This window comes from the organism of the source record quoted next, unplaced genomic scaffold (assembly GCF_019419815.1).
Source record: "Pyrus x bretschneideri cultivar Hongxiangsu unplaced genomic scaffold, Pyrus_bretschneideri_v1 Contig6, whole genome shotgun sequence".
Classification (NCBI taxonomy): domain Eukaryota; kingdom Viridiplantae; phylum Streptophyta; class Magnoliopsida; order Rosales; family Rosaceae; genus Pyrus; species Pyrus x bretschneideri.
In genome coordinates, this window is record NW_025999798.1 from 3,331,092 (window position 1) to 3,348,886 (window position 17,795).

Genomic DNA, 17,795 nt, shown 5'->3' on the forward strand with positions numbered 1-17,795 from the left:
AAAGTAAACAGAAGAAGTATCACCAGATTACCATCTTGCCCTTTCACCTAATTTCCATTCAGTTCTGCAGAACACAAACATTTTTTCTGGTTCCTACTACTGCATATGGGAAAATTTACGACGATTGACTTGTTGAAAATTATGGAATCTCACAAGGATATTAGTGTAAGAGAAACATTAAAAAGGCACCTAAACTACCTTTTTTAGAGCATTACTTTTCTAATTGTTGGGGTTTTTAATACTTTTTATGGAGCACGGTGGATCCTATCAGTCATCACTCATGCTCATCTAATCCTTTTTCCAACTCAAATCCCTTTAATTAGCCGCTAATCTCCTGTTTTTGGCAGCCAAGCCGAGTTTCCATTTACATACTATTTCAAGGCCCGGCCAGTCTGTTAGGAGAGATTATCTCGTATAACCATAATTTAGTTTTGTGGCGTTATAAAAAAAAAAAATATTTGTCACGTGTTTAAAAAAATATGCCACACATTTAATAGACGGTTGATACGTGATGAACTGGTGATGTGAAACAATCTCCCGTTTGTCACACTAATAATGCAACTAATACTAAAGCCCAAATAATGCAACTAATTACACACTAAGACAATATTTTAAGATAATTAGGAATTATTCCCTGACGACTCTAATGATTTTTCTTTCACCCAAAAAGAAGTGGTACGTGCTTAGACTCTCCACTAAGGCTTCATCTTATTGGATGTTTCTTTGTGCACTACAAGCAAAGAAAGCAAAAATCAATACTTGATGTGCAATCTCTCTTTGCTTTATCTGTTTATTTCATTTGTTCATTGATGCTATAACATCATGAAATTAATCAACCTTCTTACGCCGAAACAAATTGCAGATTTTGATCCCTATTTCGACCATTTTTGTTTTGTTTTGCCGATGTTGTGCAAGAACAAGCAAACCTAGGTAAGTGAGGCACAACAGGACAAGGTAGATGATAAGAAAAATCAACTTAATTTAGTCACATGAAATGACAGAAGTACTGTGTTGTGTGATGCTTGCTCTTAGTTGTCTTCCACCTCGTATTGGTGACAGAAAATCTCATATGAAATGATAACCTCCATCATTGAATCAATTTCCGTGAAACATAATAAATTATTACTAGCACTTCAGAATAGTCGATTTTTACTTTTCTATCTTTTATTTTGTTCAACCTCAAAGGTGACTGAGGTTGTGACCTTTCTGTTCAAATTACGAGAGTTCCAATCCAAAGACATCCATCTATGTTGATGAGGGGCGTTCTCTAGTGCACATGACATGTTATATGCACATTTAGCTTATAACCATTAGTAAAGGAGAGAAGATGAAGCCTGCCAACGATTCAATGAAGGGAGGAGAGAGGAAAGAAAGCAGACAGCGACTCACGGTAAATTTTCTACCGGGTTTCCAATTCGGGTTTTATTGACTCGAATGGAATTTAAGCTAAAGATTTATCTCATTCGTTGATTTACATCTTACGATTATTGTTTACATGTGTATTTAATATATGTATCTAGAAATGTGCACTAGAGAAAATTTGATTGATGTTGGAACCCGAACTGGGGCTTTTAAACTTATGGGACAACAACAATAGCACAGCCCAAGTGAAGTAAGAGAAACTCAATTTTCTTGGGCCAGTTCACATTAGTGACAACAACCAATCAACAAAACTTAATGGTTGCTTATTATTTTCTTTCTAAGAAATGCCAATGAGACTTTCTTGAAGTGAGATTTTTTATGGATTATCTACACCTAAGGTTATCGGTACAAATTTCATACAAAAAATACGAGGTGATAGATAGTCTTTATTTTGAGAGTCTCCTTAGTGTTTCTCTTTCTTGTATGGCTCTTTGTTGCATTTGTTAAAGAATTATATGCATTTATTTATTGGCATTTGGAATAAGAAGTAGGATTATCTCCCCTCTAAATTCCATCTCCTCCTCTCTCACTTTTCTCTATCCTTCTTTCTCTATAAAAAAATCAGCATAAGATATTGACGTGACCTTATTGTCAGGGTTCAAATAAGGATTGAAGGGGAGAGAAATTTGTAACAGAGAGAATCCTACTCCTTACAATAATGGGCACTAACTCGAGCAAGAATTAGTAGACAAAAAATAGTTTCACTGCCCAATGTGACTACTAAGTAACATATCGAATGTTGCCGACTAATATTGCTCAGATTCATATTCTTATTGCTCAGCCATTTCGATTAATAGTAGGCAACAATTTCACGCGTAAAATTGCTGACAAAATTATCATACAATTTTTTAGAGCCGTTTAAGGTGTTAAGTGTCGTTTTAGTTAAGTTTGACTTTGTTAACGACATCCTTTGTTCTTTAATTTTCTGCTAAGCAATGATATAATCTGATATAATTATTAATTGTGCAGCACAGATCAGAAAGGAGAATTTACAGATAAACTAATAGATTATACTCCCAACAAGTTATTCAAATATATCCTGATGAAGATAATGGGGAATTCATGTTCCCCATCGATATGAATAATGAATAGCAGGATAGCATGATCAGCCATCAGACATCTTCCAAGTTGATTGCAGTTTCATTTTTGTCTCCCAAATGCCTTTTGAAAAACAATACTTTAACCCGATATAGTTACGAGAATCCTCCATTCTTTTGACCAGAAAAAGAAAGACTAGCTTATTTCCTGGGACTAAAACTAAATGCCCTCCACTCCACTTACTCTTCATTTTCTAGCTTTTTTTTAGCATCATGGCTTATGCACCAGAAAATTAAAAAATTAAAAAAAAAATAAGGTGGGCGAAGTTTTCTGTTCCTAATTAATAACCTTCGTTATATTATTTTACGATCCTATGAACTCATGTGTAAAAACAAGAGTACATGCACAAAGAATGTCAATTAGTTTTTTTTTTTTTTTTTTTTTTTTTTTAACAAAAAGTTTAGAAGAAGATTGGTTACTCTCATCATCCGTGTTAGGGTTTATCCAAAATTTCGAGTTGGAAATATTTACGCATAACATCTAACTATCAGTTACTATCGGTATGAATTTACATAAGAACTTACGTTTCTTTAGCATGTAAGTACATACAAACTATTCGATACTCCAAAAACTATGTACTCTTAACCTTTTTTCACGGTCATGTTGTGTGTATGTGTGTGAGACTAAGATGAGATCCATGGATTGGTTTTTTATTTTATTTTTTTATAGAAAAACTAATGAAAATAATTTGAAAATTTTGAGTTTTAACGATAAGGACAAATTAAAGAGGAAAGTGAATAGTATCATGATTGACTTTTTAATGTAAAAATATGATTTTTCATTAAATTGAACAGTACTGAAAATTTTTCGTTAAAATTTATTTTTTTTATTTGTGGTGATTGAATCAGCATTGTAAGTACTATTGAAAAGAAAAGGTACATATCAAACACAACAAAGAACCAAAGTTTCAATTAATTAAAATTACGTGATTTACCAGAAATACACATGAAACTATTGCTAACAACGATCTATCTTTTGACTAATCAGAATTAAAGATCCTTGTCAGTGTTGTCAACTCCTGGTCAAGCCTTCTTCTCAACCACCAACAACCAATGATTCCTCTCTTTGACTGGCAACAACATAAAACAATGCAAAAGCCACGATTCGTTAGAATTTACAATTTTTTTTTACCCACATAAAAAAAATGCATTTACAAATTATCAAAAGAAAAAGAAAAAAAAAAGCTTAGAAAAAGATTGCATATAAGTTGAGTATGAATTTGCAAAATTAATTAGAGCAACGTGCAATTATCTCTACCCTTAAAAATTAAAATTTTCTTCTAATAATTTAAAATATAGTGTAAAATACTTTAGTTAACAAATTGAATTTCATTTATCAATAGATTTTTTTCTTCTTCCGTTTGAATTCGTTTTGATAATTCTTCTAGCTACTTTGATAGGTGCAATTGTACAAATCAAACACGCATCATGCATGGTTATGAAGTTGAGCACCTGTTAAGCACCAACATTTTGTCGGATTTAGCATCATTGATCTTTGATAATTGTCCCCCAATTTCAGCTTCCTCAGATGTGGCCTTTCTGAACGTGGGATGTGGTAATTGGTCATGTTTACGTTTACCTTTAAAGTCAATTAGTAAAAGAGAACTGGGCATCTTTCGAAATATAGCTTATAAATCTATGTCAATCTATGAATTAGGGACACGTGCGTACTGTTTTGACTTGAAGATAGATTGCAACTTCCCAAGATGCACCGGGCATTTAGTTTTGGAGATATCATTTTTTTTTATGTCGTATTTTATAGATTAAACGAAGTGCAGTTTATGGTTGGATTTATTTGTGTTAATAAAATACGATCTAAAACATATGGATAAAATACAATCTAAAATATATGGATAATTTTAGGAAGATTAAATTTTTTAAACAAAGTTTGCAAACCAAATAATGTGGTCGTAGATGATTGGATTATTAATTAAATGTCGATTAATCTACTTATTTCTTTTGGTGACACATTATTTAGTTTATAAATATAATTTAAAATTTTAACCTTCATAGCATTAGCCCAAAAAGATATCTCTATCATTTTCTTTATATTTGTGATTCTCCAACTTTCTCGCCAATTTATTGGCACCTTTTTTCAAAGTTTGGCTCTCCCCTCATTGACTATATATAAGAGAGCAATTCATGCACTTATACGAGCAACCTTGTTTCTCATTGACCATAACCTATATATATAAAGCAATTCATGCACTCGTACGACCAACCTTGTTCATCATGTGGGTTAATTCTGCATCAAATTAAGCTCCTCCAAAGCCATTAGATCTTCGAAGGTACTTCAACTTTGTTGATCATTTACAATTTTATAGTGATACTGTGACTGTTATATTTGGTTGGAAAGCAATAATTATTTAGAGTAATGTTAAGGATACCGTCTATTTAAACTATATCATGTAAAGCATGTGACATGATTATTAATGATTGAATTATTACTTAAGTTTTTAATTAATGTACTTATTTTATATTGATGACACATCACATGATTTATGATTTTAAAAGATAAAGAAACTTTTCAGTGTGTCGAGAATACAGTCCAGTACACTAAGTGTAATAATAAGATTAATTAGAAATATGAATATTATATTCAACAAGATAAGCAAAAGGATGGTTTTTATTTTTTTATTTTTTTATTTTTATGTTAGAATAGGTAGAAGGATGTTTGCTTATTGATAAACTGTCGGTTTTTCTTTTACGATTAGACATCAACCCGTCCGATTTCTTTGTTTGACTGGAGGACATTCTATCCAACGGTGAGAACGGCAAGCCATTGGATTCTCTGAAACATATTTTAACTTTAAAATTATTTCTCTTAAAAGCAATTTAATCATTTAAATTATTTTTCAGACAAAGCCTTGATCATTTGGCAGCAACTCGGTTTTCTCACGTGTAACATCAAGAATCTTTCTATATATATAGACCCACATGCGCAATATTAACTTGTCAATTACATAAATAAGTTTTTTGGTCATATCTTTATAAGTTAATTAGCTAGAATAGAATGTGTGTATAAAAAATAGCAAGAATGTGTTTTTTTTTCGCTCAAATTAGTTAGTATGGATTTGAATATTTGATATATTAATAATCTTCGTATGGACGGACTCATTCACTGACAAGCGTGAACTGCCTACTTAGACTTCGAACTGCTAGATCAAATTTTTCTCACCTAGTAATTGAACAAGGTGGTGGCTCCGGTTTGCGAACCTCATTCACAACAATTTTTTTTTTAGGAAAACTAATGAAAATGATTTGAAAACTTTGAGTTTTAACGATAAAGACAAAATAAAAGGTAAAATGAATAGTACCATGATTGACTTTTTAGTGTAAAAATATCGTTTTTCGTTAAAGTGAATAATACCGAAATTTTTTTTGTTAAAATTCCCTATTTTTTTTTCTCCTTCATTTCAAGAAAACTACACTAAGATTTTATATTTCACATTTAAAAAAAAAAAAAATCTTGACTCCGTTACTACTTCGTAAGAATAAAAACCATAAATACACACTTTACCGGTTATCACCTAACTAAGTTAATGGTGAAGAATAGATGAAATAACAGTAATTTGTGGCATTTTTCTTTGGATGCATTTACCGCGAAAATTTCAGCCTCATAAATCCTCTGGTTTGTTGACTAGTCAAAGCCCTTGTATTGTATGTGTGTAGAATTAATATCAAACCAAACACTGACCTGTACACTAGGTTGTTTTGTTCACTAGGTTGTTTGGTTTACATGATTCAGCCCTATATATATCAAACTCTGCCACCATTAAAAGTCATGGATGTAGTGACTTTTACATCTTTAAAAACTCCCATACCCTCTCTTATCTTCTTCCAACTCCTACCATTGCATAACAATGTGTCAAATGGGGCCGGTCGTGCCTCCACATTTTATCTTCTTCGCTTTTGTGAGTTACTGTTCTCGGAGTGGTAGTAAGATGACTCTGTTTGAGTTGACCATACTTAGCTTGACACTAGTCTTACATGGATCATGTCATACTCTTGTTTGTGTCGAATAACATCAACCCAAATTCGCCCGCTTCATATCAATTTCAAGTCGTGTCATAGTCTACCCTTAATTAGAATTAAACGTTAAAAACACTATAATAATTACATAAGGGTTAGAATCTGGCAATATACTTTTGACACTAATTTTGTAAGGGTCTACTTTGTAATGCATTTCAACGATTCAAACATGTTCTTGTTTCGTTCTTATTTTGAACCGTTTATATTTTAGTACATCATTCATAGATCATCCTTACAAAAAATTAGACAAATCCAAAATCATTAAGGTATTTATTTGTAGTGAATTAGAAAATGAATGAACACGGTTCTACAAGACACTAAATTTACTTAAACGGTAGTATGATTTTAGATTTGGGTGATTTTTGATAAACATGATATTTGAGGTAAGACATAAAAAATAAACGGTTCAGATTGTTAAAATACATTACGAAGTTGGTCATGCATAAAAAAACGTGTGTTCCCAAATCTTAACTCGTTGATCGTTATATAATCAACATTATGAAACATGAATCATTCTAGATTTGTATCCACTGTTGTCCATGTTTTTAAGGAAAACTAATAAAAAAAGGCTTGGAAACTTTGAGTTTTAACCATAAGGACAAAATAAATGGTAAAGTGAATAGTAGCATGTTTGACTTTTTAGTGTAAAAATGTGGTTTTTCGTTAAAAGTGAACAGTATCGGGACTTTTCGTTAAAACTCCCATATTTTTATCATGCATTATTTTCATATGTGTTTCATTTTCAAGTTTGATTTTTCTTTAGCAATTAGCATCATCATGTGTAGACAACCCAATGCATGCATATGAATTATGAAATATACATATGCCAAGTTCAAATTCACCCATATGCGGGTGGGTTCCAGTTCCACTCCTTGAGAACCTCTAGTGAGTCCCACGTGTAATGCATGACCCACCACTAAAATTCGTCTTGACTAATAAATCAGACTTTTATATAATACTTTTTCTGTTGTTTTATGAGAAATATTTTTTTCTGTTTTTGAATGCCTTATTTATCACATTTATTATGAAAAAAAAAATAAATTACTAGAATTTCTTTTTTACTGAAGATTGCATTTTTTTAATTCTCCATAAATTATTTTTTGAACAACATATCTTTGTTAGATATAGTTCTCGATTTCACGTTAGTTTTTTTATTGTCTTTTTTAGCATATTCAACAAAAAAATTAATTTCTTATTTGGCATATAAAATAGAGAGTTGAATGTTATTTTAAAAAAAAAAACTAATAAAAAAGGTTTAAAAATTTGAGTTTTAACGATAAGGAAAAAATAAATGGTAAAATGAATAGTAGCATTATTGACTTTTTAGTGTAAAAATGTGATTTTTCGTTAAAGTGAACAGTACTACGTGTTTTTCGTTAAAATTCTCTTTGAAAAAAGAAACAATGTTGCAAATGGTGAATCGTTTTGACAGACAAGTTTTTTCCTTCAAACACTATGTTTCGGGTTTCAAACCTCTCTTTACAATTTAAATGAATTTTAAGCAAATATATATATTTTTAATTTAATTACATGAAAACAATAGTGCAAGGATAATTTTTTAGTGTACTAGATATACATGCATATGATGTTTTTATTTTACTTAATTATATCTTGTCAATATATTTATTTTATTAATATACCACAAAAGTAAAACATATGAACACTACACTCTTATAGATAATGTTAGATAGACCAACTATTTAAATCAATTTTATAAACCATATAACGTACAATTGATTTATTACTGAAATATTAATTAACATGCTTATTTAGTATTGCTGACACATTACATGATTTACAAATTTGGTTTAAAAACTTAATTTACCTATCATTACTCCACTACGCGTGAAACTATAACTTGAATAAATTTTAACTACCAAAACAACAAATAATCAACTCTATCTACTAGAGTTGGGGACACAATAATCGGCGAGGTGGTATTCGACCTGTCACATTGCCATCCCTATATAATAGAGACTATGCGCACATAATCGAAACTACTATTTGTATTACGTTAAACTGCACTTCCTCCACGAAACATAGACAAAAACTGCTACGATATGTTTGGAAGGCTTAGTGCCTAGACATTTAGATAGGGCCTAACCGATTTTTATAATTTTAATTAAATTTGTTATAAATAAATATCTATTTATACGTGGAAAATACATCATTGTGTTGTGATACATAAATTCTAAAATAGAATGACATTCAGATTATAAAGTATTAGAATATAATGAAAAAAATGAGAGAGAAGCATACAATAAATGTTTATCCACGTATTCAACATGTCTCTTACAATTTATTAAAAAAATAAAAGTTGTTGATTCAAATCACATTTGTAAACCAAATGATATAGTTATAGATGATTTAATTATTAATTAAGTGTAGATTAACTTGGTTATTTCTGATTGATGCTATATCAATTTGATTTAAAAATTTTGAACCCTTTAGTGTTGCCCTATCATATCACATTCAATCATACATCACTTTTCTAATTGGTCGGGCAACAAACACACTCCCCAAGAACACTTGCAGTTACCCTCTGCTACTCCATTACCAGCAATTTCCATCTTGGTTAAAAAATTGGAGTTAAAATATAAAAATTAATACAAGTGAAGAAATATCGTTAAGTCTATATTGAATGATCATCTGGCAGGCAGTGGCAGAGACAATTATATTCTTTTCTTTCTATTTTCTTTTATCTTTTCTCCCTGTAGTTTTTGCTGGAGTTAGAAGAAGACATTAATATAGCAGCAGCAGCAGAAGAAGATAAGCTTGTGGGGTTGTATACGCTGATGGAGGAAATGTACGGATTGCAATCAACGGCCGACTATGGGGACAAAGGGTTTCAATCAACGACGGAGTACGATGACAGGGGGGCGTTGATGACGCCGGAGAATCTGATACTGCCGCTGGATTACCACAGCCTTCTGCACTCGTCCGTAGCCTTCCGCGAGCACAATCACCACCAACATCAACGGGAGGCGATGTTCGGATCGAACGACATCGTGTTGTACTCGGCAGCGTCAGAAGCTGCTTCGACGATAATCGCGCAACGCGAGGAGGACGTATTCGGCGCCATCAAAACCAGAATCGCGTCGCATCCGACGTACCCTAGGCTCATTCACGCATACATCGAGTGCCAGAAGGTGAACAAATACCTAATTAATTATTATTTAATTAGTATAAACTCTTGTTAATATCAGGATTTGTGAATGTTTTATTATTTGTGTGATGTAGGTTGGGGCGCCGCCCGAAATAGCGAGTTTCTTGGACGAAATCCGACGAGAAAACGGCTTGTACAAGAAGCAGGGAGACTACTCATGTAATTCTAGTTCGATGTCGTCCTCCACATGTTTGGGAGCCGATCCCGAGCTCGACGAGTTCATGGTCCCCCCTTCTCTTTGTTTCTCTTTATTCTTTTTACTAATTTTTACGTCTTTTAATCTTAATTTTTTGTTTATTCTTTCTTGTCTCTCCGTTGTATATAGGAAACCTACTGCGACATTTTGGTGAAGTACAAATCAGATCTATCCAGGCCTTTTGATGAAGCCACCTCTTTTTTGAGCAAGATCGAAACGCAACTCACAAACCTCTGCACTTCATCATCTGCTCATGCCTCTTCCTCCGTTAGAACCCTCTGCGGTCAGTCTCTCTCTCTCTCTCTCCGATGATGATGATTATGCGAGCGGCCCACTTACTGAGAACTATGAAAACATATGCATGCTCGCAGAATTGTGGACGGTTTTTTTTATCATATATGTGTGTGTGTGTGGCAGTAATGATACAAACAAACACCTAGGTAGCCACAAAAACCCTAGTACCTCTACAACGGAAAGAGACCCTTCCGTCTCATACTTATATTTGCCAGAGTTTTTAGTAATGCTAGCTCTTCTTCGGAATTTTAATCTTGAAACGGTTCATTGTTATATCTTATCATCGCCTGCCTCCTCTCCCTCTCTCTCTCTCTAGCTACGCATTTTGTGCCTGTGTCTGTGTGTTTCTAAATTCCATCCTGGTTGTTTGTTGTCTGTTTTGTTTGTTTCCTTTTTCACCTTCCTTATCTCATCTAGTTTTTACTCAAAGACGCCATATAAGAACCAGCTTGAAAAGCAAAATCTTTTCTTTTTTGTTTTAAAGATTCTGACTTTGACGTTTCAGAGATTTGTAGTCTCATCTCATGACACTCCAATAGTTGTTTGATTGTTTCATACGGTGCCCCTTCAAATGTTTCTATGTTTCTTTTTTTATAGTATAGCGCCCTTCTTAACTTAGTCTTTTTCACATGCTCATAATCTGTATCAATAATCCCTAATCATGGTTCTTTTTTTTTTTTTTTCCTTTTTGTTTCATTCTTAGACATGTTCAGTTTCAAGTTGAAACTCATGTAATCTGGATTGTCAACTTCATACCATGCATGACCTAGAAATTAGTGATCATGATTGATAATTACCTTATGTAGTGCATGCATGTTAAGTTTAAGTGGATGATCTTGTTAGGAGCTTCCATATTACAGTCAATACATATTTGTACATATTTTATGGATGTTGCATTTGCTGAATATGATTAAAGTGATCATACAAAGTCGGTGGCAAATGTGCACTGAATAGATCAGTTTATTTCAAGGGTAATGTTATAGACTAAATGTGTAGAAATTTTATTTGTTGATTGAATTATTACTTAAGTATTGATTAAGATGTATATTTTTTATTGGTGATACATCATTTAATTTACAAGTTTAATCTACCTAACATTACTCTTATTTCAAAAAAAAAAAAAAAAAAAACAGAAGAATTGTCCTTGTAGTTTTTGTTTTGTTGTGCTTGTTGAGCAAGTGTGAGGTATCTGAACAGTGTTGTAAAGATGGTATGATAAGTCATTTCATGGTATAGTAGAAGTAGCTCAGCTTTAACGGAAAGGGTTCATATAGACTGGGGGTTGGGCAATCTACATTCTCATTTTTATCTCTCACGCAACTCTCTTAATTTTTTATTATCAAATTAAATGAATTAAAGAAGAGTACGGTACAAAATTTAAAAAGGCACATTTACTGATGGATGTATCAGTGTGACTGTATTAAAGATTGACATGAATGTTTAGGGGAATTGCTAAATATTGTTCATTATTAGCAGTGGGGAAGCTTGGCATAAGTAATTAAATATTATACCTATACCCTTAAATTCTTTTAAGAAAATGCACCTTGTAGATTTAAGGATCACAAAAAGTTTGACCTTTAAATTACAAATAGGAGGAAAATTAAGGGTGGTTTAATAATTATTTCTTTTTCAGTTTATTTATTTAATGTTTTGAAATTTGAAAAGTTTGGGGAAATATTGTTCATGATCAGCAGTGGGGAAGCATCTGGCAACTGTTCTTTAGTTTTTCATTTTTTAGCCTAATTTTAGTTTTCAGTTCTCAAATGGGCAAGAAAATTGTTTCAAATTGCTTGTTATGTGATATATGCAATATATCAATGCAATGTTACTATATATGCGCTTTTGGTTTAGAAATCTTTTGAAACTTGTGCATGGTTATAAAGTTTGGGGAAATAGATCTACTGTTAGTTTTATCCTCCTATTTGCGTTGTTAAAGTAATGTAGTTTTATTCACAAAACGTAATTGTTATGAATATTTGTCAAGTTTATTTTGGAGTGAATTGTTAGAAGTGTTAGACCACTCAACTCAACTGATATCTTAATCAGAGACAATGTAGGTGTGACAAGTAATGATGTGGAGTCAGGTTCCTTTATTGATTCTCAAGTTCCGATGCAGCAAGAGTAGTACTTGCCTGTATTGCATGCAGCAAAATTTGAATTATATAACAAGATTGTTAATGATGAAATTATTATTTATGTGTTATTGAATATGATTATTTTTTATTATTAACACCTCACAAAGTTTATAAATTCCGTCTAAAAATTGTATAGCTAACTTTGAATATTAAAGCAGGATATAATCAAATCTATCTGTACTTCCCTTGGACATGATCTTTAGAAAGAAAAGTGGATTAGTTAGCTAGCACATATAGGAATATTACTAATAATCACGTGAGTGCATATCATACACTGCCTTTGGAATTTTATTTTTTATTTTTATTGAGTTATCATGATCTGCTTTCTGTTCTTTATAACTTCCCATCCCTTTGCCTATGATGATAACAGCCAAAAAATTAACAAGATCTAGACTTTAGTACAAATCATTTTGTCTCAAGAAATGATTTCTTCACACAATCTTTGCACACCGGTCCTCTTGTTCAGTCATTGAATTGAACAAATAAAGCCGTATCAAGGGCCATAATTACAAAACGGTGTGCATAAATTGCTGATCTTGTTGCTAATATAAGAAGAGTTCCTTTTGTTACTCCACTTATTTGAGCAAAGATTTGTACATTTAAGCATCTCAATCAGAGTAAAACTGTGGTTACTTCCATTTGCACGAGCGGGGAGCTTGTGCAACCGGAATGCAAGTAGCAGCCTTAGACATTGAAAGAGAGTGGTGGATGATTAGAAATCTCGTTATCTTTGGTGGAGTGTCATCGTAGTCTTATAGGTTATGGTTCGCAACTATTATTGTTTTTTATATGATAGTACATAATTCCTTTTCAGCGATGTGGATTCATATTTAATTCGCCTCGTGCTCTCACTGCTGCATCAGTAGATTCTTTAACTAAGTACCCGAATGAAAAGGGAGAGAGGTAGAACATTCCTTAAGAATGCGACCATGGCAGACGTTCAGTTGGACATAAACATAATATTGGCATATTTCACGTGATTTCGTGGCTTTATCTTGTTGGCTCCTGCATTTGTAAAAGCCTTGTTTTAGGTTTTTTTTTTCAAGACTATCCGATTAGTGTTTGGTTGGAATTTCTTTATTTTTAAATGTTCTCTTAAAGTTTATGTGTTCTTTGAACGTCTTTCATGCATTATAGTACGCAAACCGTTTCTGATCGATTGAAGTCTATAGCTACTAATCTTTTAATCCCAAAACTTTCGCATGCACCATGGAGTAAGTACTCGAACCAATATATCATGTACTTTGAAATTTTCAAATAGCTAGGGTAATGTGAAGGAGATTAAATTTGTAGACAAAATTTACAAACTAAATGATTTGTCACTAATAGGAATGAGCATGTTTATCAACGCTTAAGTAATAACATAACAATCAATTTCCATATCATTTAGTTTACAAAATTTTGTCTATAAATATAGTCTCTGTAGCATTACCCTTTCAATTATATTCTACAAGGATAGATCGATGATTCACTTGTTTAGTTGAAGACACTTGTGCTGTTTTCAACTTTTCATTGATTTGAAGTGTTGAGCTTATTTGCAAGTAAACTGTATTGATCTTACCATGCACTTTGCATGTAACGTGTGTAGCCATAGAATATTGCTGATTTCTTATTCTATAAATTAGTATCTTTATTTATGTTGCCTTACATGATGCCTATGGCATGAGAGCGAAGCTTGTCATTGTGCTATATTCATTCATAGCACTAATAGAAGGTTAATTACTGGAAGTCTTGAGATAGTTTTTGGCCGAACATGTGACGTTGTTACTATATACAAGGAGCATAATTCTGGTGTCGGCGTTGCATTTTCTCGTGTTTTCGTTGTGTCTAACTTTCCTCACACATAACGTGAGAAGAGAGAGTGACGCAGTCAAACTCGGGTGTTCCGGACTTCCAGTAGCATATTCTCGTTGTGTCATCGTCTCTTCGTCAAGCATAGCATGAGAAGAGAATGTGTGTCACAGACTTGAGCTTTTTTGCTATGCCTTTTCTTTTTTACGTGCTTTTGTCTTCGTTGTTGTGTTGTATGCTGCCGCATCCAAGTAAGTTACAGTCGAATACAAGCTTACCCGTTGGAAACTTGAATGTAACTTGGATTATAGGTTAGTCTCTTTATACCTAACAGAAGACCTTTAAATTCCCCATATTTTGTTTGTTCATCTGGTAAAAACGGTGAGGGGTATTATGGACGACTGGATAATAAAAATTACTGGTACTGCTACAACTGCATATGGAAGAAGGAAGGAAGAGAATTTTAAAGCCCGGATCGAGGGGGTGGTCGAAGTTTTCTCCACACATTCGCATGTGGACTCCCGCAGTTTACGCCGAGAGCAGCTTTTATGTCTTTCAACTCTCTCTCGCTTTGGTCTGGCCAGTACTGCCACTTGTGTTAAGTGCTAGTCATTTCCATGGACGGACATCTCTTCCCGCTGTGGGTCTTTGCGTTTCATTATTGCTTCACACGTGTCTGCTCACTACATGTACTTTTGAGTGGCATCGGGGGCCCCCGAAAATTCAATCCTCTTCTTTCCGCTGCACCAAACCCTATCACATCCCTTTTCTTTTGACTTCCAAGGGCATGGAAATGACTTGGGTGCAAAGTATTCTTTCTAGCTGGGGCGTCTCCAATTATTAATACAAGATATCGTAGCATTTTATGTTACGAATATAAGATCATGCGGAAAAAGTCTTGCACATAATGTTGTGTTAGTTATTCGAAATGTCACGGTGGATATTAACTGTGATCGTTTCCATGGCATTTACCAACTGGATACCTAAACATTGAGGTGTATGAATGGAGAGATTTTTCAGTGTTACTGGTACACATGGTGATACATTACTTGTTATTATACAAATAATAAGATATGTGTGTTAAAAAATTAATAATTTAAAAAATAAAATTTCTTACCACTTCTATTAATACACATAATGAACTACTTGTATTTTTGTCATAATTAAAAATTTCTCGTATGAATGTTCAAAGGAGTATTTTACTAGGCATCTTCTAGGGTTTTGCCATGAAGTTCACCATTCTGTTTGGTCACCGACTCTGCCCACCCACTCACACATGCACGTTTGTGTGGTTTGTGTCAGTTCTGATTTGATTGAGGGCTCCGCCTGTCTTGTCCATTCTGAGTCTGACATTGTTGTTTCTCCTTCTGTATAAGTCTTAATCGAGCTATGTGGAAAAAGAATGTGATATCCACGGTCTATTTTACTTTTTACACAATTTTTTAATTTTTGATCGTTAAGAGGGTAAATTGATCGTGAGGGTGTGGGTAAGGGGTGGGGTAGTTCTAGGTCCCAGGTTCGAAACCTGGTGTGTGTGTGTGGGTGGGGGTGAAAAAATAAGAAGAAAAAACAATGTTTTCTCTTCAAGGGAGATTGATATTTAAAAAAGAAAAAGAAAAAAAAGAAGAGATAAAAATTAACAAAGAGTATGTGAGAAGTCAAAAAATGTGTGTGGATACCACTTCTAAACAATATTATCGACACAAAAATTCTCAAGTGTTTTGAAGTATCTGATATTTTGAATGTTTTAATTTTTTATACATTTTAATGGAGGTCTAAGGTTAAAATACCAAATGAGGATCCTCTTCGGATCAGTTTTTTGAGAATTTCGGGAATTCTCTAATCAAATCCGTTCATTATAAATCGTACGGTCAGTTTTAGTCGGATATTATTTATATTTAATTTTAAATAAAAAAATTACAAAAATTTTTTATCGCATGATATATGATAAACGGATGTAATTAGAAGATTCTCAAATCCTCACAAAGAAGATCCAGAGATGATCCTTATTCTAAAATACCCAGAATACGCGGGCACTCTCAAGCACCCAAAACAGCCCACTATCCGCCCCCCCCCGTGAAAGAAAGAATGGCACCCTGTACTGTAGTGCCTTTGAAAACTAGTTCATGGTGTGGATCTTTAGGACAAAGAAAAGGTTCATGGTGTGGGTCCTTCCGTTCTCTGTTTACTTTTTAATTTTATTGGTGATATGAATTGGCGAAAGATTTTCTTGTCGCGGTACACTGCTACTGTTGTATTAAGTGGATCATACTGTGCTAGGTTTAATTTTTTTATTTCACAAGCGGTTTTAGATATTGACGGTGACAGTATACACGTGCTCTAGAAGTTGGTCTTAATCCGTAGTCACAAATTTAAGTATGACACTTTTAGATAGTCACCTATACGTAATGCTTGTGCTTCAGCGTAAATTTGAAATCTATATCCCATTCGGGAAATTTTGATATGAGAACATAGAAATCACGTATGTTTAATTTGCACATTGTTATTTATGCATTGCAATTGTCTACCTCGTAAAATCTACTAGTTTGTTTTCCCCAAGATGTAACTTTAGTACAACCCTCTGCTGAGAAAACAACATTGACTAGTGTAGTGGTATTACATAGCACCCTATTATCTCGATCGAAATGGATTTAATGGTTTAATTCATATAACCTGATGGACAATGTTGGTGATCAGATGAAGGTGGTGGCATGTCATCGGATGAGGATTTCAGCGGAGGCGGAATAGATGTGCAGGAAGCTCAACAAGGAGGTGAAGATCGAGATCTCAAGGATCGGCTTATGCGTAGGTTTGGCAGTCATCTCAGCACCTTGAAGCTCGAATTCTCCAAGAAGAAGAAAAAAGGAAAGCTGCCGAAAGAAGCAAGGCAAACGTTACTTGATTGGTGGAGTACGCATTATAAATGGCCCTATCCAACGGTACTAAACCTCTCTTCTCACGTTATAACATTTAGTATTATAACACCATGTGACGTTACAGTCACACCTCAGTATTTTTCTCGTACTCACCTAATAACAATGTTTGACAATCAAAATGTGGTTGTTTATTTTCTTCCTTTGCTCTAATCTCATTCAGGAGGCTGATAAGATTGCACTGGCCGAATCGACGGGGCTAGATCAAAGGCAAATTAACAACTGGTTTATTAATCAGCGTAAGCGTCACTGGAGACCATCGGAGAACATGCAGTTTGAGGTGATGGATAATCTTACTGGACCATTCTTTACAAATGAATGAGGTGCATGCATGTACATTCTCTCAAATGCTTAATTATGCTTCTTTTCCTGATAATTTATGTGTACATGATCTGGAAAATGCAAACCTTACTGACATTCGTCAATTACCCTATCTTCAAGATGATTAGGGGGATTTGATTGTAATTTGCTTCAATGTATACTCTATGGAATTTGACCACGGTTGATGATGAATGAAATGCTTACATACCCTTGATATCACTTGCAAATGATCTGGGCTCAAAACGCAAAACTCGTATTAATAAGTGCAAATATGAGCTTAACCAAGTTTACCAGAATAACGTTCTCATCCTTCTGCACTCGAACTCGGATTTTGATATCATAGTATCGTTCAGTGCAAAATATAACTTGTATTCAAAAAGAAAAAAACCCTAATAAGTAGGCCCTAAA

At 33.5% G+C, this 17,795-nt stretch overlaps 1 protein-coding gene across 1 annotated transcript; it reads left to right on the plus strand.

Annotated features, from left to right (window-relative positions):
• The first annotated feature begins 9,030 nt into the window (after positions 1-9,030).
• Positions 9,031-17,601, plus strand: LOC125471240 (homeobox protein knotted-1-like 6). Its single transcript, XM_048571450.1, has 5 exons — positions 9,031-9,700; positions 9,792-9,941; positions 10,043-10,196; positions 16,831-17,072; positions 17,230-17,601. Exons 1-5 carry the CDS (start codon positions 9,347-9,349, stop codon positions 17,386-17,388), a joined length of 1,059 nt encoding a protein of 352 aa, XP_048427407.1. The 5' UTR covers positions 9,031-9,346; the 3' UTR covers positions 17,389-17,601.
• The last annotated feature ends 194 nt before the right edge of the window (positions 17,602-17,795 follow it).